This window comes from Curcuma longa, chromosome 3 (assembly GCF_044706935.1).
Source record: "Curcuma longa cultivar G26 ecotype Majalengka, Jawa Barat chromosome 3, ITB_CL_G26_1.1, whole genome shotgun sequence".
Lineage (NCBI taxonomy): Eukaryota > Viridiplantae > Streptophyta > Magnoliopsida > Zingiberales > Zingiberaceae > Curcuma > Curcuma longa.
This window is the reverse complement of record NC_133863.1, coordinates 9,876,902-9,898,493: the sequence shown is the minus strand read 5'-3', so window position 1 is coordinate 9,898,493 and position 21,592 is coordinate 9,876,902. Positions and strand designations below refer to the sequence as shown.

The 21,592-nt window shown below is 36.9% G+C and overlaps 3 protein-coding genes and 2 non-coding genes across 5 annotated transcripts; 2 read left to right on the top strand and 3 right to left on the bottom strand.

Moving 5' to 3' along the window:
- Positions 1-2,388: 2,388 nt before the first annotated feature.
- On the top strand, positions 2,389-4,886 carry LOC141823205 (WAT1-related protein At1g21890-like). The gene is made up of 7 exons (XM_074710470.1): positions 2,389-2,625; positions 3,435-3,497; positions 3,593-3,709; positions 3,798-4,035; positions 4,125-4,283; positions 4,371-4,522; positions 4,591-4,886. The coding sequence occupies exons 1-7, from the start codon at positions 2,435-2,437 to the stop codon at positions 4,730-4,732; spliced, it is 1,062 nt and encodes a 353-aa protein (XP_074566571.1). The 5' UTR covers positions 2,389-2,434; the 3' UTR covers positions 4,733-4,886.
- A 1,047-nt stretch (positions 4,887-5,933) lies between these two features.
- Positions 5,934-10,041, bottom strand: LOC141823204 (uncharacterized). Its single transcript, XM_074710469.1, has 7 exons — positions 9,682-10,041; positions 8,861-8,918; positions 8,017-8,097; positions 7,886-7,921; positions 7,371-7,610; positions 7,145-7,283; positions 5,934-6,836 (listed from the first exon to the last, which is right to left on the bottom strand). The coding sequence occupies exons 1-7, from the start codon at positions 9,849-9,851 to the stop codon at positions 6,367-6,369; spliced, it is 1,194 nt and encodes a 397-aa protein (XP_074566570.1). The 5' UTR covers positions 9,852-10,041; the 3' UTR covers positions 5,934-6,366.
- A 1,756-nt stretch (positions 10,042-11,797) lies between these two features.
- On the bottom strand, positions 11,798-13,847 carry LOC141823206 (uncharacterized). The gene is made up of 4 exons (XM_074710471.1): positions 13,501-13,847; positions 13,374-13,423; positions 13,111-13,281; positions 11,798-13,015 (listed from the first exon to the last, which is right to left on the bottom strand). Exons 1-4 carry the CDS (start codon positions 13,807-13,809, stop codon positions 12,946-12,948), a joined length of 600 nt encoding a protein of 199 aa, XP_074566572.1. The 5' UTR covers positions 13,810-13,847; the 3' UTR covers positions 11,798-12,945.
- A 5,529-nt stretch (positions 13,848-19,376) lies between these two features.
- LOC141825792 (U6 spliceosomal RNA) lies at positions 19,377-19,480 on the bottom strand. The gene has a single exon (XR_012601545.1). It is a non-coding gene; the product is annotated as a U6 spliceosomal RNA (small nuclear RNA).
- A 1,959-nt stretch (positions 19,481-21,439) lies between these two features.
- TRNAM-CAU (transfer RNA methionine (anticodon CAU)) lies at positions 21,440-21,511 on the top strand. The gene has a single exon. It is a non-coding gene; the product is annotated as a tRNA-Met (tRNA).
- The last annotated feature ends 81 nt before the right edge of the window (positions 21,512-21,592 follow it).

Sequence of the window (21,592 nt, the reverse complement as noted above, 5' to 3'; positions counted from 1 at the left end):
AAAGAAGGCAAAGAACACCAATGCTGCTTTGAACTTAGTTTAACCACTCGTAGTTAACAATTTTCAATGATTAGCAGTAGCAGATGATGGACTAAGAATGCATACTTGAAGGTTTAAGCCTTTTCTTCTCCCATTTGATTTCAGAGGGGTTTTGTGCTTTGGTTCTGTTCTAGCTTTGGTTCAGTCTTTCTTTTATTGACTCTTTTATGGTGTTTTGTGCTAATGAGTGGTAGCTTGTATGACAATGATCTCTAGTTGAATGCATTGCACCAAATCACTCTGCATAAAGGGGAAAACCTAACATTTTGATTCAGTTGGGAGCCTAGCTCAAACTCATCCAAGTAATCACTCACAACATATTCATCAATTAGAATGCTTTCTCATCCTTTTCTCTTTTGTACCAGTATACCCAATCAAAGGTATATGTGTTTGTCAAAGAATGTAGATATTCATGATACTTAAGGTGGAGGTTGCCGTAGGTAGATATGGGTTAGCCTCGTCATGCTCTCTAGGACATTCTTGAGTCACCACCACAAGGAGAACCTTACTACAAGGAGATGCTTTCTATAAAGATTTGTTCCTAGGGTCTCTCAACCTCATTGTGAACCTTGGGACCCACACCAAGTGTGTTGTCCTCCACCTATCGATCATGCATTACTGTATGTGCCTTCATAAGGGGAGACTCATTTGATGGATTTGTTACTCCAGTCTGTCTTCATTCTCTCGTTGTCGATGTGTTGATCAAATCAAGTCTCAAGGATTAATGCCTAGGTCCTTCATAAACTATTTTTGTTTTATTTCATTTGTGTGTATTATATTTTGGGTTTAAGTATCACCGTGTCACCACTAATTTTTTTGTACTTTATGTAACAAATTGGACATAGAGAATATCTCTCTCCAGCTCCACTGTAGTTGTGAGAGTGTGCTATAGGCATTAGAGTCATTAGGTAAGCGGAGTGGCTTTAGCCACATTAGGTATGTTAGGTTTAGGATTTGTGTTGAATGGTCTAGAATTTACATTATTATGTGGTATTCATTTACAACCAATCAATGCGATATTTCATTTCCCTAAGTAACACACTTAATGAAATAACACGAGAATCATTCTATCCCTTCCCTTCTACATACTTTATTTTTCCATGGATTTTTCTTTCTTCTTCTCAGATGAACTTCCCTTGCCAATGCGAGTATATTGCTTCTTAAATTAATAAAATTATTGACACTCCTAATATCAATATTTTATATAATTTTAGATATTTCAGTCGCATCTTAAGACTCCATCACACAAAGTACATGTTTCTGAGATCCAAAACATGTCTATTTTATTCTTACTTCAAAAATGCCCAGAATTGTTACATAGATTAGAGGCTTGTTTACTCTGTACATACACAAAATCTGACAGTTGAAGCGTCTCATTACATAACAAATCTCTTATATTTGTATTACGTGAACCTGATCAGTTAATTGGTACAAGAACCAATAATGTCAAAGTTTTGCTCAGATGCATACAAAGTAGTTTCCAAACAAATCTTTGACATTTCCTTTAGCATTAGTGGAGCAATATGCAAAGTTCTTCTGTATATTCAGTCGCGTCTGCACCCCAAAGTCCCAAACAGTTTGCATGGAAAGGATGATTCATACAAGCACTTAGTATTGCATGTCCTGATTGATTCATTCTCTACAAAGAGAGCTCTATTATTGGTTAGTCAACCAATTCTATTGTCCATTTGTTTTCCAAATATTATAGAAAGTAGAATTGTAGAATTGAGGGGTAGCCTTCACCACCACATCTTCATTGTAATTGCAATGAAGACTCTGTTGCCAACTTTATGTCATTGAACATAAAACCTATATCTTTTCACTAGCAACCACTATAATCTGTTTTTGTATATTAATCCACCGCCAATCCAAAACAAAGGATGGTCAAAGCTTCATATCATAGATAAAGCTTTTAGAACTTGCAATCCTTAGGTGAGCGCAATAACAATGCCCTACTTGTTATCACATAGAGGATCCCGGACAACCTCATCAGATTGCACTAACTATTGCTTCCACTGAATGGTTCGTTGAGTTGTCATCGAGCAACATCTATAATGTTTAATACCGAAAGAAATGGAGAAAGTAACAACTCTTTAGACAATCCCCTTCATGTAGCTGTCTCTCAAAAGTCCCTATGGTTATCAATGCACGGAGACGGAACTCTTCATGTCTTTGACTGGTAACTTTAGTGCAATATTTTTATGGATGAGCATAATGGTAACAAAGACCACTAAATTATTGCACATAAAACATCATCACTGTAGCTGTATGGTCATGGTGTAATATCCTCTTTTTTAGCTATATAAGACTGCATTGAGCTTCTGAGCTCTGCACACATTCTAAGCTTGGGGCAAGGAGAGTAGTTCTAGGTCGTTATCATATAGGAAAATATATCATGGGCCTTAGCGAGGCTTGGGGGAGTGTAAGGCCATACTTGACTATGATCTTCTTGCAGTTTGGCTATGCTGGCATGTACATAGTCTCAGTAGCTTCACTCAAGCGTGGGATGAGCCACTATGTGCTGGTTGTCTATCGAAATGCTGTTGCAGCTGTTATCATTGGTCCATTTGCATTGTGGTTTGAAAGGTCACACTCTTTCCATCAAATAAACTTGTTCACGAATGAACTTAATTATTTTATCATATTGCAGTAAGAATATATTGCGACTATATCTTACCAATGAACTTATTATTTTATCATTTGTAAACTCAACTATTCATCAATCTGTCTGCATGGATATACTTCGGCTTGTGTTAATCGCTCAGACACCAAAATAAAAAGTGAATATGAGGGACGTAAATGAAAGTGCAAGTCTTTTGCTCATCTAGAGTGTCTACCTAACAACAGCATGAGCTAACAAAGGATATAAGGCAGATAGTAGCTTTTCCTTTCCATTTTTCACTGTCCCTGGAGTGTTGTATCTTTTTTCTTTGTGTGTGTGTGGTAGGATTTATTGTTGTAACTTTGACTGCCTTCTTCTCAAATTTGAAAATGAGGAACTTTGAATATGCTTTGTCTGCCTTTTCCTTGATTAGCAATTCTGACAAAAGCCTTGTAGGGCCGACACATGCTAGTTGAGTGTGTGTAATGATTCCTTCTTTTTTAATATGTTGTATGAGTAAGGATCACATGATTTGGTATCTCTTAGGGTTCTGTTTAGCTGAGTGGATGGATAGGATGGGAAAAAAGGAGATGAAAAGGAACAAAAATAAAATTAGTAAACATGCTACAATTCCACACTCAAAACTCAGAGAAATGGCACGATTCCAGTTTATCATGTTTTCATTTGTTGCAAAATAGATGAGGTAGATTCCATCAAAGATATACTGTTCTTTTCAAGCATTAGAAGGAAATTTTATCTAGGACTAACTTTTGGTTTGAATATTTCGAAACAGGAAAGGCAGACCAAAGATGACACTTCGGATATTCCTCAAAATTGTGGCTCTTGCTTTGCTTGAGTAATGATATATTTACCTCTAGTTAATTCAAGTTTGTATAATCATTCTAAAACCATCTTCTTATACAATGGGAATATTTGATGAACTTGATCCAGGCCAGTTCTTGACCAAAACTTCTACTACTTGGGAACCAAGTACACATCAGCATCCTTCTCTTCTGCTCTTTATAACGTACTGCCAGCGATCACCTTTATAAATGCCCTTATTTTAAGGTGAAAACTCAGACTGCAATATCTCAAATACTATCAATCTGCACCTATGTAATATTCACTTTTTGTGTGTGTGCGTGTGTGTGATCAGAATGGAGAAGGTAGACGTTAAGAAGCGACACAGTCAAGCAAAGATTATTGGAACATTGGTTACAGTCGTTGGTGCTCTGGTTATGATATTATACAAAGGTCCTATTGTCGAGTTTATATGGAACAAGGGACGGAGCCACCATACCGAAGCTGCTAGTCAGGATCAAACCCATTGGCTCATTGGCACATTCATGCTGTTGTTCAGCTGCTTCTGTTGGTCTTTATTCTTCATTCTACAAGTAAATTGCTATCCCATCTCAAAGCTAAAGTAGATTCTTTACTTGAAGACCTAACTAATTCGTGATGACTGATTCATGACTGTTTGCAGGCGAACACCTTAAAATCTTATCCCGCAGAGCTCTCCCTGAGCTTCCTAATTTGCATCATGGGCACACTACTAGCCAGTTCAGTCGCACTTGTCCTCGATCCCGGTGTGAAACCATGGATAATAGGATTCGATACAAGACTTGTTGCCGCAGTCTACTCCGTAAGATGCTCGTTATTGTATTTTCGCAACTGAATGACTTAAACTTGTATGAACTTTCTTACACTATGTGTTACCTCACTCGCGAAGGGTATAATGTGCACTGGAGTAGCATATTATTTGCAAGCAGTAGTGGTGAAGGAGAGAGGGCCTGTCTTTGTTACTGCCTTTAGCCCTCTCTGCTTGATCATAGTGACTGTGATGGGCTCCATCATTCTTGCAGAGGAAACAACTTCAGGAAGGTAATAGATCTATCTTTTGCTCATTCCGGTTTCCTACAATGCAAACTAACTTGGCTTTGTCATGGTAGGTTGATTGGCGCAGCTGTTATAGTGATTGGTCTTTACTCTCTTATATGGGGGAAGAGCAATGATCAGATGAACCAATCCCCTAAAACCGGCGAAAAGCAAGCTCTGGAGTTACCGAAGACTATGAACGATACCGTGTTTTAACTCAGGTAAGAATTGCCATTGGATTTCGCTTACCATCAACTATGATTGTAGGAGTGTTTACTTGCAAGCAACTGAGGATGCTTGTCATCAGTTGTTGCTACCAATAAGTAATGTTTGATCTAATGCCATATCAACTTTCTTTACTGCTGTCAAAGGGCTATCCAACACAATAATTCCCTACTGCTTTAATCCAACTTTGATTTGCATGGTGCACCTACTACACTACTCACTGAAGAATCTTGAAATTGCTTTTACTTTTGTATGATGGCAGTTGGATTTGATGTTATGTCCATATCCTTAGTTTATTGGACTTAGCTGAGAAGATACAACCGACAATAATAATAATTAAGTTTTCATCCTACTAAGTAGAGAGTCAGATATATAAATCCTTCTATATTATTGAACTCAATTCTTACATATATTATCATTTATATTTAAAAGAATATAGCATCCTCATATGTTCGCAAATCCATTTTAACATCTTCATCTCTGGCTCTTATCTTAAAATTCTCTATAACATAGCAAGTTTAATTGTAGTTTATAGCCTGACATCTATTTCAACATCCTTCTCAATTTCAATCATTTAATTTGTATTCTATGTAAAACGTTTCTATCAATCCTTCTGCAACATCGGAGGAAAATAAAAGACTCGAAAGAGAAAAGAGATATTTATGTGCAATAAAGGAAAAGTGACACTTTGATTATTATAGGTCCACTAAGATTGTGACCATAAATAATAATGTCTATCATTGGCTTTGTTTTCTAGTTCATAAAATATGTGCTTTGTCCAGGCCAAAATCCTTCAAATTATAGTAAGAGGAAAATCCATTGAGGGCAAAAATTATAGTTCAATCAATTGGTTCATATATAATAATATCCAATTTAGCCTACTTAAGAGCAAAAATATACCTTGTTTAAAGAAGTAGCCTGGTGCATAAAAATTTCATTAATACAGTATCTCGAGAAAGGATCGGATCACATTGAATTTATTGTACGCAGTCTTATCCTGTATTATTTCTACGAATCACACTGTAGTAACTTTATCCTTGTGATCAAGACTCCCTTTCAAAAAATATACCTAGTTTAACTTAAAGTTAACCATAATGACCCAATTAATGCTTCCAAGGGATTAGATTAATCAACACAACCAAGAGTTAACATACGACGCAAACACGATAAACACGCGACGAACATTAGTAGAATTAACTTGCATAAATTGTATAGTAATGCAAAACAATGGCAATACATCACCAACCTCAAAGGAAGACATCAATGTTGTTCATGTAAGAAGCCACATGTTATGGCCAATGGCTTGAAAATCAGGATTTGTTCGAGCCACTCAATAACCAAGTTGAGCTAGAAAAATGGAACACAAAGTCGAAAACCACCCTAATTGTATGGAACTCAATTATTTGGCAAGAGGAAGAGATGATCATAAAGTTTGAGATGGTCGGTTGGGCATGCTTAGCGTCCTCGGTTGAGATAACAACGAGGAAGTTCGATAGGAGATGGATGATCCAAGCTCCTACAACCATCTCCAACATTGATGAAAGTGACTTCATCGGCGACTCTACTCAAACTAAGTTGTACATAACCAGCAATTTTAACAATCTTTCCATTTGTATTTAAAACTTCTACAATCTAGATCGTCGAAAGCATTTCGGCGGAGAGAAAAAGCCGCCATGTCGATGAGTATGAGAAAATGCTTGTGTTCCTTTGAATGATGTAGAGGGCTTTATATCCCATCCTTCTATGTTCTTTGGAACACAAACATCAAAAAGTATCTTACCCAGAACACCATGAGGATTGATACTCGGAATGTTTAGCGTGTGGAACAGTTCGTCACTTTGCGACCTTGTGTCCCTGCCATCGTTACACTCGTTGGAACTCGGTAAGAGGAAACGGTCACTCGGGTCAAGTGCTAGCCCTTTTAGGCTCTCATTCGAGCTCGCTGCAGCTTTACGGAGACTGCAAACAGAGTCTGGTATGAAATGGCCCTCCTTGTTCTGTAATCGCAGCCGCCTCTGTGAATAGGTTGAAGCTGCCTTGCCAAGCAACTCAACTACACTGTTTCTGTATTCAGATTCATGAAATTTGTAATGGCCTGTTCAAGGAATTATGTCAGCTTGACAAAAAGATTTGATGATCCACAACAAAACAAAGTGAAATAGGATCGATACAGAAAAAATATTCTATCGGGCATTTCGATTAACCACTCGAAGCCAAGATAAGATTGAAGTTTTAAAAATACACTTGAGATGTCTCAGTTGAACCATCATTTTGTCAGTCATCTATAACTTTGTAAAACTTAGCTTGTGGAACTCAAGTAATTTAACACTTAGAATCTTAAATATTTCAGCTTAAGGACCATAGCAAACCCTAACAAACCTTAAAACAACAAAATACACATACCGACATGAGGAGAGCTCTTCCATTTTATTAGTTTAACATCACCGCCAAGTTCCTGCAGGCGCTGAGCAAAATCGCAAATGACGCGGACGGGAGCAATCTCATCGTCTTCAGAGCAGAAGATAAGGAATGGGCCTGTGTTCTGGATATCAGGATACCAAATCCATGTGTTAGAGAATACACAGTTTTTACAGTAAAACAGTACTGGATGAATGATTTAGAGCCTTACTACTGACGAATAGAGAGTTTGCCAATAGTCGGCACGCTCGGCCTCAAATCTGCTTATGAAGAGAGAGTCCAATCCAGTTGCCAAGGCCTTTGCCATCCATGAAACAACTCTAGGAGGGTGGGGCCTTTTCAGCACAGATGGATGGAGGACAAATCGAGTGCCCAGATCACTTGTAAAATCAACTGGACTCGAGTCATATATGTGACCGCATAAACAATCTCTTACAAGACGATAATCATCCTGGAAGAAGAAAGAGATTGACAACTTAAAATAACAGTAATTCATAGGAAAGAGACTAAAAGAACTCAAAAGTTGCTCTAAGACAAGTAGATAACCGAAAGCATGGAATAGTAGTAATAAAATTTAATGTCATATACTAAATTGCAGAAAATTCATATACCGATAATCATCTCTGATCACACTTGATTGGTTTGTACTGTTTAAACTCCATGTAACTATTTGATACTAATAATAACTATGGAAGGCTATGCATTTCACTCAAGAAAGGAACTTACTGGAACAAGTTTCCCTTTGCATTGACCATCAATTAACTGGAAATCAAGGAAAATAAAATTCTTAATATTATTTTATCAAAATTAAGAAACTATGTCTGCGAACAGCCTGTATATTTGGGGAAGAATCAGACCTGAAGAACCTTGTACATGCAACCTTTTGGTCCCCCAGAAAAAGCAGAAAAGACGATGGGTAATGGCCTACTCTTTAGTTCCTGTTAATCCATCACCAGAATCCAAAAAAACAACCATCGTCATTTAATCTGAATGCAAATCTTTGACAAGTATATTGATGCTGCTGAACAATCTACTGTAGATTAAACAAGTATGACAACAGAGCTGAAAAAAAGTTACAATCGAAATAAAGCAAATATATTACCAACTAACAACCAAGTTTTAAGCTACCCATTTCATCTAGTTACTGCCTAGATGAATATTTTGATAAGAGCAAGGAAACCACAGATCATGAATTTTGACACACTGCATTATGTTGAATCCTTCTGACACAGGGTAGAAAATTCCATGGAAGTTTGCTATTCGGCAGAAAACAACTAAATGATGAATGGAGATAACAACAACTACCTCAATGCTTCTTACATACTTGAAGCAAACCAAGAACAAATTTTCATGATCCTGTAGTTTAAAATATAAGAGTGTTGACAACAGGGTGAAAAAGAAATCTGAGCCACTGCAACTAAAATGATTCACTTAAATTTTCTTTTCTCCTCAACTACTGCCCAATATTAGCAGGTGACAGGATAAACTAAATCCAAAGTTCGACATGCCTTTTTTTTCCTGTTAATTTACCGCAGAGAGCATTCATCAATTCGTGCTGATAAGAGTACCCATTTAAAATACAAGGTGTTCATTCTTTAGAATATTTGCATGATAGGCTCACACCATCACAAGGCATTAATCTGAGTGCTTTCTAATAAAAGAAAATACTGCAATGCACTAGGTATCTAACAATGCAATTACCTGCAAAAGCTCATTGAGGAGACTATCAGCTAATGATGCAGCCTTGTCAGGAAAAAATCTGCATAAGGAATTAAACAACCTGCTCAAAAAACATTGCAAATAGCCAAATACAAACTGCATTTTTTAGAAATGTATTGTTTCACATATATTACACTAACTGCAATTGCAAAATTTGAGTTGAATACATATGACACTATATCGTTAAACTTTGTCCGAAACTAATTTATCTTGCCATGCTTTTCCAAGACATCTTATCTCAATTTCAAAACTCTTTTTTTTTTGTTGGCATCAAATCTTAGTTATTGACTCAAGGGTCATACTTGGAGAGGCATTGTAGTACACACTAAAAGAAGCATCCAACAAAATGGTAAATTCAACAAGGTACATATGTTTAAATTCAGAACTCTAAGTTGCAAGCATAGAGTTCATGAGCAATTGCAGACATACAATAATTTCAAGTGGAGCTAACGAAAGCTAAGTAGGGATTGAACTAGATTGGCATGGATTGCAGTCAGCAAGTGTGGATGTGCATGAGATGACACATTATTAAAGGGTTTTAGTGCCCACAATGGTAGGTAATTAAGGCAAAAAAAAAATGAGAGATTTGTTTCTTCCTCTCATTTTGTTCTTCTTCTTCTTCTCAGTTCTCATCGAGTCTGGAAGTAAATCAATTAAACAGAAAACACAAGCGAGCACGTTTAGCCTTGTTTAGTGGAAAATCTCTTCAAGCAGACTGCAGATCTTGAATCGTTCACAGAATTCAACCAAAGAGCTGAGCAGCATAAGGAAGGGGAAAAAGAAGAAAACTTAATCGCACTTACAAGGTGAGGAAATCGGCATGGCAGATGAGGGAGCGCCACCCGTAGGACGAGTAGAGCCGCACATAGGGCTTGAGATGCCGCTCCTCGCTCGACAGCCACGCGAACACCACCACAATCCCCACTTCGCCCTCCTTATTCCCCCAGTAGAACCGCCCTCCCTGCCCCCACATCTCCCGCGATTCCCAATCGCAGATCGCCGGAGCTTCCTCCGTTCAATCCCGGCGTCAACCCTAATCTCTCTCTCTCTCTCTCTCTCTCTCTCTCTCTCTCTCTCTCCGAGAGACCAGGCCGAAGGGGGGAGAGAGAGAGCAGAAGGATGAGGCTAACGTGCGCCGGGTGAGTCAGCGAGAGTGGCGTAGAATAGAAGAGAAGGAGTGGGAATATCCGAAATGCGCAGACCGGCGAGCAGGTTAGCAACTTAGCATTTGTCAATAAATTATATTTTAAACAAAAATTATTATTATTATTATAATATTTAAATAAAATACTTATCACGTCAATATTAATGGTGCTGTTAAATTACTTGGATTTTTTATGTTGGAAATTCTGAACCGGAATAAATAAAATAAAATTCAAGTGATGATCCATTTATAAAATTAAAAAAATTAGTCAAAGAATTTAATTTAAATGGAAAAAATTATTTTTAATACATTAAACATAGAAAAGTATATTTTTTAATAAATAGTAAAGAATAATTTAAAAATATTTTTTAACAAACATATTTCACTTAATTATTTTAGACTTTAATTATCAATGTAATGTTAAAATGGTGGTGGCATGAGTGTAATTTAGATGATATATTTAGAATTTAAGAGGTGAACAGTTATATTATTTAATTAATATAAAATATAAAATAAAAAAACATATTTTAAATCTGTTAAGAATTTATTACAATTATTAAAAATAATATAACTTAATAAATAATTTATAAATTAAGAAATATTTAGATTGTACTTTAAAATTAGTATGTATTTAAATTTTTAGTTGTTTTATTTTCCTCTGGCTTCAAATCATGTAGTTTTTATGTCTTTTAATATTGTTATTTTTCAACTGTTTGTTAAATATATTTCTATAAAGTATTAATTTAAAATATTTTTAATGATTTCTAAATTAAAAATTAAAAATGTAAAATTAAATATGTATTCTCAAAAAAGTGGAGTATTCAAAATAGATTTCATTTTTTAATTTTATAAATATTTTTGCACCACTCATTTAGTAATTCTTGAATCATATTTTATATTCTTTAAGTGTTTTTGAGCTGCTCAAATCTAATTTTATTTTTTGATTTAAAATATTTTAAACTATCTAATAATTCTTTTGATCAAATAAAAAATAAGATAATACTTGTCTTTGATAATAACAAAAGGATTCACTAGTAGACTCTACAATCTTCTCTAAACATGCTGAATTTGGATGAATTTGAACAAAAGTAGATCACTTGTGTCACTGTTTGAAAGTTTTTCAACGATAATCATCATCAGTTAGATCTAAATTTCAATCGATCAGAAGACAATCAAAAAAAAATCTTTCAAATATACTCACAATCTTTCACCAACAAAAAAGTATTTTCCTTCTTTTTCCCTTATTGGTGAAAGAAGTACATTCCACAATTAAGACACATATATATCAACAACAAACAATGAACACATGCATCACTAATTGAAAGTGTTTTTTACGATAATCAACATTAGTTAGAACTAAATTTCGAGATCTTTCATAAAAATTCACAATCTTTCACCAACAAAAAAATACTTTCCCTTTTTTTCTTTGTTGGTGAAAGAAGTACATTCCACAATTAAGCCACATACAAGTCCACTAGATCCCTAACTTTATTGTACAAACAATGAACACATGCATCAATTCATCGGCTAGAGCTAAATTTCGATCGACCAGACAATAAAAAAAAGGATCTTTCATAAGAATTCACAATCTTCCACCAACAAAAAAAAAAGTATTTTCCCTTTTTTTCTTGTTGGTGAAAGAAGTACATTCCACAATTAAGCCACATAGCAACAGTTACAAGTCCACTAGATCCCTACCTTTATTTTACAAACAATGAACAGATGCATCAATTCATCGGCTAGAGCTAAATTTCGATCGGCCAGACAATAAAAAAAGGATCTTTCATGAGAATTCACAATCTTCCACCAACAAAAAAAGTATTTTCCCTTTTTTTCTTGTTGGTGAAAGAAGTACATTCCACAATTAAACCACATAGCAACAGTTACAAGTCCACTAGATCCCTACCTTTATTTTACAAACAATGAACACATGCATCAATTCATTGAAAGTTTTCCAACGATAATCATCATCGGTTAGAGCTAAATTTCGATCGATCAGATCAAAAAAAGCATCTTTTATAAAAATTCACAATCTTCCACCAACAAAAAAAAGTATTCTCCCTTTTTTTCTTGTTGAAAGAAGTACATTCCACAATTAAGCCACATAGCAACTTCAAGTCCACTAGATTCCCTGCCTTTATTTTACAAACAGTGAACACAAGAGATTCTAATTCAAACAGTTTGCTTTGCATGGTACAGAAGAAAATTTATGATCAGTAACAAAAGAGATGACAGCAATCCTTAAACCCTATTTGCAATTAATTTCAGAGGACATCATGGAGACAGTACACCAATCAGCAAAGTTCATCTTTCAGAAAAAAGTGTACTCGACTGAAATCTTATGCAGAGCAAGATCATCATCACTTTAGGATTAGAAAACTGGAAGAAGATTTAATCAAGCAAGCCATCAAAACAAGTTGACCAGAAGAACAAAAGGAGGAGCAGGATGATGATGATGATGATGAACGAAAACAAAAAAACAAACAAACAAAGAGGGAGGGGAATATGAAATGTTGACTTTGCGTACAGTGACATTCCTTCTCCCGGGGGATCACATGCGCACATTGCGCAGCAGATCCGAAGCAATCGCAGTCAGGCTTATTTTAATGGCGAGGCTCGTGGAATTTGAAGCAAGATTCATGATTTTACTCATTCCCAACTCAGATGCGCTGGAAAAGGAGCAATTTGCTGAGCGAGAGGAATCTCAACGCTTGAATTCAAGGAGGGGAGAGAGAAGGACTCCACCTGGTGCCATCATGCGGTTGCATCTATGTCAGTGCGAGAAATTAGATTAGGAAATTAGGGAAATGCGGCCGCAGGCACGAGGTGAGGTAGCTGTACAGGGATTTTGAATGGCGCAATTGATTAGGGGGAACTGACAGGGGAGGGAATTGAAGAGTCTTGTTTTTTCTGGTGGTTTTCTTCAGGGAGTTACTGGAATCCACTCGTAGCGGCCGGCCATGGGCACGTCGTTGACGACGTCGAAGTTGTACCTGAGATGTGTTTAGGTTGAGGAATGATGGAGCTCCGGAGGTCGCAAATCGGAGGAATTTAGTTTGTTTCGGGGTTGAATTAATTGAATACTTACCTCTCGGAGAATCGCTGCCGCAGATTTCTCTCTGCCGTCGCGAAGAACTCTTCCAGCTCCGCCTCAGGCGGCGTCGCTGCAGCCCAACGTCTCCTGCACGGATCCGTCTCCACTGCCGAGTCCACATCGCTAGTCTCGCCTCGGTGGTTGCTCGAGGCCGTCGTTTCTTCTCTGAATTAACAAAATTAAGAAAGAATTCAGCCTAGAACATGGAATTAATTAAATGGGCGAAAAAGTGAGAAGAGGAACTAGGGAAAATTAACCTTTCTCCGTTGGATCGGAAGAACGAAGCAGCGTCGCGTCGCTGCTCAAGCTGAGAAAGAAGATCCGGGATGAGATTTTTTAGCTCTACGGAAGCGAACGGAAGTCGAATTCTGAAGATAATTATACCTCCGACGACCGCGACGGTGTCGTCGACGCTTCGGAGGTGGCATCGCTGGAGCAGCGAGAGATGCGACCGAGCTCGGGGCTCGATTTGCACCGGCGGCCGCCTAAATTCCCACCAGCCAGCTCGTCGATCGGAGGCCGGAGTCCACCGCTTCGTTTCCGGAGCTCCCGGTGGGGAACCCGGCGCCGCTCCCGCTTCACCACAGCCGCCCTCCTCCTCTTCCGACTCCGGCGGCCGCACGTCGCCGCGAGCCCGGGCCTCCTGGCCGCCAATTCCCCATTCCCTCCGCATTTCCCCGATCGCTTCCCCATCGCCGCCGTCTTCCGCCGCGAAGCGCAAGGAGGTGAGAAGCGACGCGAGGGCGGTGAGCGGATCTGATTTGACGGCGAGGGCCGGATATAAAGGCGATCGGCGTGGACCTCTCTCTCCTCCTCCTAACGGCGATCAAACGGTGCCGTCACCGTTACGGCGTAACTCCCACGCACACTACGAGATCACGAACACGTACCGTCCGATCGTCATCGGACGGCCAGTAGTTGGAATCCGAAACGGCCGTCACGATGGCGCCATCCAATAATTACGTCCGCAGGCGTACGAGACTAACGGTTCTAACAAAGCACGTTCGAACGTGGAGAAGCCGTTGGTTCGGGGGCGATCGAGATCGGACCGTCCACGTGGACTGGACGCGAACGAAGGAGGCGACGTATCGCAGGAATCTTCTCTTTTGGACTCGGCAGACGGCAGGCATTGGCTGTACGTGGGTGCGATTGGCCGGTGGCGGAGCGGGCCCCGCCGCTCTGGGTACTAAATTGTCCACACGCTCGGAGGGTGCAAACGTGGGGCGTCGCGCTCGCGTGTACGAATGCTGCAGGAGTGTATGCGGATGGAGGAGGAAATGAGGAAAATGGCCGTGCGGACTTGGACGGTGGATGAAGAAGGCATTGTGCTTTAAGATTCGTGTGCATTATATATATAGATGGGTTCGCACCCTTTGGTTGAGTCTATCCTTTAGGTTGCGATCATTCAAGTTCATTTTGTATCGTTGGATCATTTGGACAATCTAGGCCGCATCTATTTGAACGTTAGTACTCAAATTTGTTAGGTTAATCGATCGTATCAACATGTGTAACCTATTAGTGGTGGACTTATTGTCTCGTGTGGTTGAAACCCTAAACCCTATAAATTAGGTATTTATATAGTTCTTTCCTTAGTTGAATAGACCACCCTTTCTCACAAAGGGGATGCCTCGTGTAAGCTTCGTGTGCCCGTATGTGTGCCCATGTTCGTGCAATCCACAACACATCTACAATGAGAATTCTAAAAGATCAAAGTCATGATGATACAAGAGATTAGTTAGCTTGGCCACCTTGTTGCCTCGACTACAACATGCATTCATCTCTCACTACTCTGAGTTAGGGCCGAAGATGGGGCACTTTTCGCGAGTTTTCGTTCGTCCACCTCTAATCATATCGAGTTTGATGGTGCAATCATGCATGCATACTCTAGCTCTCATGGATCCCACCACCCACCACACCTTGCCTCCTTAGCTTGCACATCTCTTTCCCAACAAAGAGTACCCTCTCCTCTTGCCTATTCATCCCAATCATCATCCAAAAGTGGATCCATGCCCATACTTAGAACATCGATCGCCAACTCCCCCTCCTTTTCTCTCTTCGGAACAAAGTGATCCTTTTCCGAGCGCAAGGATCTATCGCACATGCATCGACAATCCATCCACTTCCTTTTTCTTCTCTTCTCTTTTCGAAACTCAATTTGAACAAAGTATACTTAACTCAAAGTAGTATGCTTGCTAGGCATTATGTGGGGTGGTAGCTATGGGGGACAGTGAGGTGGTGTGTGTGGCATTAGGGTTTAGGGTGGAGACCACTTGTGACGACAAAGATTTCATTTTCGAGCTATGATTAGGGATGGAAAGCTCAAAATTACTTCTTTTTGATTGTCTTCTTTTCGTCATCTAGATTTTGTTTTAACTTCATCTTTTTCTTTGCAAACAAGAGTAGTAGTTTTATGGCTCATACATACTTATTGTTAACTATGTCTTGTATTAGTTAACATTGTCCATAGTCATCAATGGTCTAGTTGTTGATAAATTCATTGTCAATGGAACGTAATATAATTTATCAATCTATAGAAATTATCGATCTCAAAATGTATAGTCATGGTTTTTAAGGTTTAGTTTGCCCCACTAATAGTATACGACAAAGTTAATGTAGAGGGTTCTGAACGACTGTAACTTTTAACGTCGGGTTGAATCACAAGATCTTTAATATATCAAATCGAAATTCATTTAGAGATCTATATTCATTATATGATGTGATTTGTAACGACCCAGTTTTATGTCCAACAAATATCGTTTAAAGCATTTTTGGAGACTTCGAATATTTTTTATCATTGTATTAGGGGTATTTTTATCTTTTATATCATTAGAGTTTTGAGATTATTTAAATCTTTGTTTAAATGCTATTAGGACATTATCTTTTGTTTGGAATCAATTTTATTTAGTTAAACCTAGAGACGGTTGCGTTTGATGATTTTCAATATCTTCTCTGAAATTTCGTTAGGAAAATAAGCCTCCAGAATAATTATTTTTCTGCTCGACGTCAAAAGTGCAACATGTTTTTGTTCGTATATTTAATTTGGAGCTAGCACCATTAAAGAAGAGTCCTTAGTTCACCTTACTTAGAGACATGATAATCGGATCCACCATTGTAGTGTACAAATTGAGTGATTAGAACTTTGTTCAAAGAAAGAAAGGGTTATCCTTGGGCAATGGTGCAAGGATAAGGTGCTCAATGATTTACTTAAGTATTTACGATTTAAATCATAACTAAGATGCATTGTAAGATATTTTTTCTAGTAGAATGAAAAATCTGAGATATTGATTACTGGGCACAAAGCCTCGTGCGCTTTCGGATTTACTTTAGTGGTTGATGAAAATTTTTTATGAGATCAAATTGATCATCCTTAGAATTAATTAAATGGTAAGAATTAGATATCTGAATTATCAATAAACAAAAATAAAGAAGGATTTATTTGGTAGGATAGAGAAACTTTATTGTTTGCCATTTTAACTCACACTTGAATTGCATACAATCTTATTCTTAATGATTGACTAAATTCACTTTAAATATTATTGAGTTCTTAATTCGAATTGTGCGGTAAAGGAGTCAAAACTTTTATATTATTGAATAAGGAATTAAGGAACTGTCCAAGTCTTGAAATGATTTTTCAAATTGAGTTTAATTTCTTTTTTATTAGTTTTAGTTTGATCAGTGAATTTAAATTTATTTAATTATTTAAAAATTTTATATTTATTTTATTGGTTGGTGATTTAATATAGAGTTTTATCAATAAATATAATTCACAAATTTATGGATATTATTCACGAATAATTCATTAATAAGCTAAATAATATATATATATATATATATCAAAGGTTGTTCAGGAACCTAAACAAACACTTATCAAGTGAACGAGACTACAAAGTTTTCCATGAGACACCCAAGAGCTCCAAAAGTTCTCCTCTTATTAGGGGTATCAGAAACGAATTTAACCCGCTAACCGACTTGAGTCGATTCGAACAATATCGAATTAGAGTTGAAGTTTTAGGATTTGGGTCATGTTCCGGCTAATAAACCGCGGATGGTTCCAACACTGGTTCAAAGATTGCCGACGTGCATGCTCCTGAGATGAGGTTGCGGAAGGAGAAGAAGAAACCTACAAAGTACTCAAAAAGAGGATTAGAATGACGCCAGGAGTGGGTCCCAATAAGCCACTCCGATGCTCAAGTTAGGGTTCGACGTGAAGAAGAAGTTTAATGACTTGGAAAAATTAGGGTAAATGTGTGCGTACCTGTACCATGAGCATGAGTTACCTTTTTATAGTAGTCGATCTCGAAAAATTAGCACCTGTTGGAGAAATATTCGGATATACCTTTTTCCTTTCAGAAAGATTCCATCAATTTACATATATGTTAAGAATACATTCCTATTTCTTCGGGAGAAGTGGTTCTGGGCTCCTCCGATTGGGTGGGACGACCACATCTCTAGATAAGGGTCACGCGCCAAAGGTCGACCCCGGGTGCAAGAAGCATGTTGAGACCGAGTCATAAGGTTGACATATGATACGGGAGACATGTCGAGACCGAGGCATGAGGTTGGTACGCGATACCAAGATCGAGTCATGAAGTCGGCTCGTGATGCGGGAAGCGTGCAGAGATCAAGGCATGAGATCGTCACATGATATAGGGAGTGTGCTGAGACCGAGGCATGAGGTTGGCGCAGAATGTGGGAAGTGTGTCGAGACCGAAGCATAAAGTCAGCACATGTCGTAGGGAGCATGTCGAGACCGAAGTAGATAGTCGGATTTTTGAATTCCCGAAGGAATCTTAAAGAAAAGTAAATCCATAATTACATTTACCTCCTTTTTACGAACCTCCTTTTCTACACACTATCCACGTAATCACTAAATAATTCTACTATATTAGGTCAGATTGCGTTGGACTCAAAATCTAATTTGAATTTTTTTTATCAAGTTGGGTTCGGATTGATTCAATTTGACTTGAGTTTAGGATGGAGAAGTTACTTTGGAGTTAAATTAAATTCTATTTTAAAATTTGGGATGATTTATGCATATCAATAGTAGAAGATTAATATGACAATGATGAAATATTAAAATAAAAATAAAAAATTATTAAAAAATAAAAAATATATATATATAATTGGATCAGTCGAATTATTCGAGTTCGTCAGATTATTCGGATTCAAGTTTATATTTTTTAAAATGAATTTAGATTTGAATTAAAATTTTATTTATAATATTCTTATTTTGATCTGATTTAAATTCACTTGATCCGTCTGAATGGACACCCCTACCCTTTGTCTTCCACAGAGCCGTCATCCAAAACGATGAATTGTGGTTGGACGGTAGAAATTTTTTTCACAAAAACTTTTTACTTCTTAACCCTTCAAGTTGAGGGCTTGCGTACTTTGCCCCTCCCATGGACTATGGACTGTAGTGCAAAAGAGGGGCCCACGTGGCAGTAGAAGGCCGCCACCTCCGTATTTGGAGGTGCCCCAATTAATCATTGAATATACTACTCTACTCCTTCATCAATGCAATGCCACCCACTTCAACTTAATTATATATGACAATATATATCTAACAATATTTTTACCCTCCAAGAAAAGAAACTTTCATGCAATCATAAAATTATCATTTAATAGTAATGAATTTAAGTCATGAAAATAATTTATTACCTACAATATAATAGATTTTTTCTAGAGATATCGAATTATCTTTTATTTTTATCCTCCACAAACAAAAATAAAAAAGACATTTTTTTTAAAAAAAAGTGCTCCAATATTTTTCTCATATTAATAATTATGATTATAATAACCGTTAAATACATATTTTATTAATTTAATTAATATTATTTAAATTTATCAAACATTACTTTGACAGGGTCAAAATCGTAATAAAATTATTAGTTAATTAATGACTATTACAATAAACATGAATAGTTATATTTTTTTAATTATTTTTTATTTATTTATTTTTTTACTTATGATTAAACTTTTAAAATTTAGAGGTTAGGTTATAGTATTGCACATAAAAAAATTTTAAAATACAAAAAAAAATAATTGCTCAAGGGATGTTTCAGATAAGAAGCGTGGAATAACAACTTGACACACTCTGTGAACAATTAAATTTTTTTTATTGGCTTGGTATTGAACAAAATTTTACTTCTTTTGACAAGATGCAGCAGGTTCTTGAACGACATTACAAGAATGAGCGACGAAAAATCAAGACGTACTACCTCGACATCTCTAGCTTGATCATTTGGTTTTGTGGTCTCGATGACCCGTTATGTGTTGTGATGTAGAGACATGTCATCCTTGCACAAGGCCATGCTAATCTTCTCTGTATCATTCCAATTTTATCGGATGTCTCCGAAGAGACTCTCGTATTCTACTGTGCCATCAAGTTGAGTTGTTCTTGTTGTTCATGACCACAATGATTGACAGGGCAGTCCAGGCTCCCTTCCCTTCCCTTGTCTTGTGGTCCTAGGAAGGATGTCACAGCCTTTGCTTTTTGCTGCTAAAGCTGCTATCAACTTCACCTCTGCTGGCCTTCACAATCCTATAATCCCAATCCTAATCCTAATTATAATCCTAATCCTAATCCTAATCTTAATCTTAATCTTAATCCTCGGTGTCCATGGTGCCATGGACACAGACATTGCACAGAGAAAGCACTGACCTCAGCTTTTGGGGCAAACATTGTGGCTTTCACCTTCCTTTCATGTCCTCAGTAAGACTTTAAAGCTTCTGCTAGTGCTCTTGTGGTCCTTCCCAGGGAGGGGAGGGGCTCCCCTCAGGCAATTAGTGCAGCTCATGCAATTGAAAGACACAGTTGTCTTTGTGTCCGCGGCCAGATAGATAGATAGATAGATCGATAGATAGATAGTTGTGAAATGATCGAGCAAAAGGGCGAACTAGCTAGAGAGTTTTACAGAAGAGTAACAAAAGGCCATGAGCCCTGAGACACACATTGACTTTGATGCTGCTCCTCCCAGAGGAGCCACTGCTTTTTGTCAACTGATGGTGTACTTAGATCCACCACACAACAATGGGATTCCTCTCCTACTGATCTACTTTTTACGGAGGATCGAAAAGTCTTGATCGATCGAGTGAAAAAGGTCATCAAGCAAATCGAATGAAATCGGGCTAGTTATCGTGTGTCAAAGACATCCTTTTTTACAACAATCATCAGTGGAATGCCTACTGATGTAGTCCCTTGGTGCCATGGCATTCCTATCCTACTCTTCTACCTTTTATGATGGATCGAAAAGTCGCTTCCATATACGCGACTAAAGGACTAAGGTCATAGGAGGACTCTACTTGTTTCAAAGGATTGAGAATTCGCTTCCATATACGCGACTAAAGGTAATGAGAAATCGATATGTTCCTTTCTTTAAGTGCAAGCTAATTGTGAATTGCTAGAGTGTTTAAGCTTTGCCATGAAACTTAAAAGCATGTAGAAACAAACATTCTACTTGTTTTCAAATGTTTTTGTCTTCTTTTCTTTGAGAATTGATGAAAGGAAAATTAGAATAATACCAAAATTTAATTAATATATATATATTTTTGTATCTCATAAATATATAATAATACTAACTTTCATTTTGAAGTCCTATACATTATACACAACATACAAACCCTAAACCCTAAATCTATAAATGTTTATTTACTTTTTTACCCCAAGTCTCAAAACATTATATGTGTAATATTTTTGAATTAAAGTTTACATTTACTTATAAAAAATTTATATAATCATGGTATAATTGAAAATGTTTTCGTTTAATTATGAGTTGATAAGGCATGAATAATAGTGTTGTAATAATTAATTTTAAATAATTTTAATTTCATCATGATGGGTGTTTCTCTATTCTATATATCAGGTCTTAAATCTTAATCATGTGATATTATTTAATTATTTAAAATGTTATTTCAATTACTTTAACTATTAAATATTAAATCATGAATATTTTTAATGTATTATGTTTTTTATTTTTAAAAAATTCTCTTCTAAAATTCATTGTTTTGAATGATAATTTTTATTTTTATTTTAAAATGGAAAATTAATTAAAAGTGCTTTTTTTTAAAAGGAAGAAAAATAAAGAAAAATTAAAATAGACAAACCTTTGTGGCTCTGTATTGGGCTCCAAATTCTGACTGGGAATCGGCCCAATCTACTGGTTGATGTGACCTAAATAAGGCCCAATAGCCTAAGGACCAAAAGAAATGTAAATTATAAATTATTATTATTTTAATATTAATTAAGCTTTGATAAAAACACTTAATGTTTTAATGTCGATTTTAACTCATCAAGTAATACTTATTTAATATATTGTAATATATCAGAGTGGCGCAGCGGAAGCGTGATGGGCCCATAACCCATAGGTCCCAAGATCGAAACTTGGCTCTGATAATTTTATTTTTTATTTAAAAAATCAAACTTTTAATTAAATCAAGGCATAATTTTGCCATTGAAGGTGACTTAAATTAGAGG

Excerpts from the sequence above, each read along its gene's own strand:
- LOC141823205 (XM_074710470.1), top strand. The coding sequence starts at position 2,435 with ATGGGCCTTAGCGAGGCTTGGGGGAGTGTAAGGCCATACTTGACTATG. Across the intron at positions 4,036-4,124 it reads CTTTATTCTTCATTCTACAA|GCGAACACCTTAAAATCTTA; the intron begins GTAAATTGCTAT and ends GACTGTTTGCAG. Across the intron at positions 4,523-4,590 it reads GAGGAAACAACTTCAGGAAG|GTTGATTGGCGCAGCTGTTA; the intron begins GTAATAGATCTA and ends TTGTCATGGTAG.
- LOC141823204 (XM_074710469.1), bottom strand. The coding sequence starts at position 9,851 with ATGTGGGGGCAGGGAGGGCGGTTCTACTGGGGGAATAAGGAGGGCGAA. Across the intron at positions 8,098-8,860 it reads TCCTCAATGAGCTTTTGCAG|GAACTAAAGAGTAGGCCATT; the intron begins GTAATTGCATTG and ends ATGGATTAACAG. Across the intron at positions 7,611-7,885 it reads GCAAAGGGAAACTTGTTCCA|GATGATTATCGTCTTGTAAG; the intron begins GTAAGTTCCTTT and ends TTCTTCTTCCAG.
- LOC141823206 (XM_074710471.1), bottom strand. The coding sequence starts at position 13,809 with ATGGGGAAGCGATCGGGGAAATGCGGAGGGAATGGGGAATTGGCGGCC. Across the intron at positions 13,424-13,500 it reads CACCGTCGCGGTCGTCGGAG|CTTGAGCAGCGACGCGACGC; the intron begins GTATAATTATCT and ends CTTCTTTCTCAG. Across the intron at positions 13,282-13,373 it reads TTCCGATCCAACGGAGAAAG|AGAAGAAACGACGGCCTCGA; the intron begins GTTAATTTTCCC and ends TTGTTAATTCAG.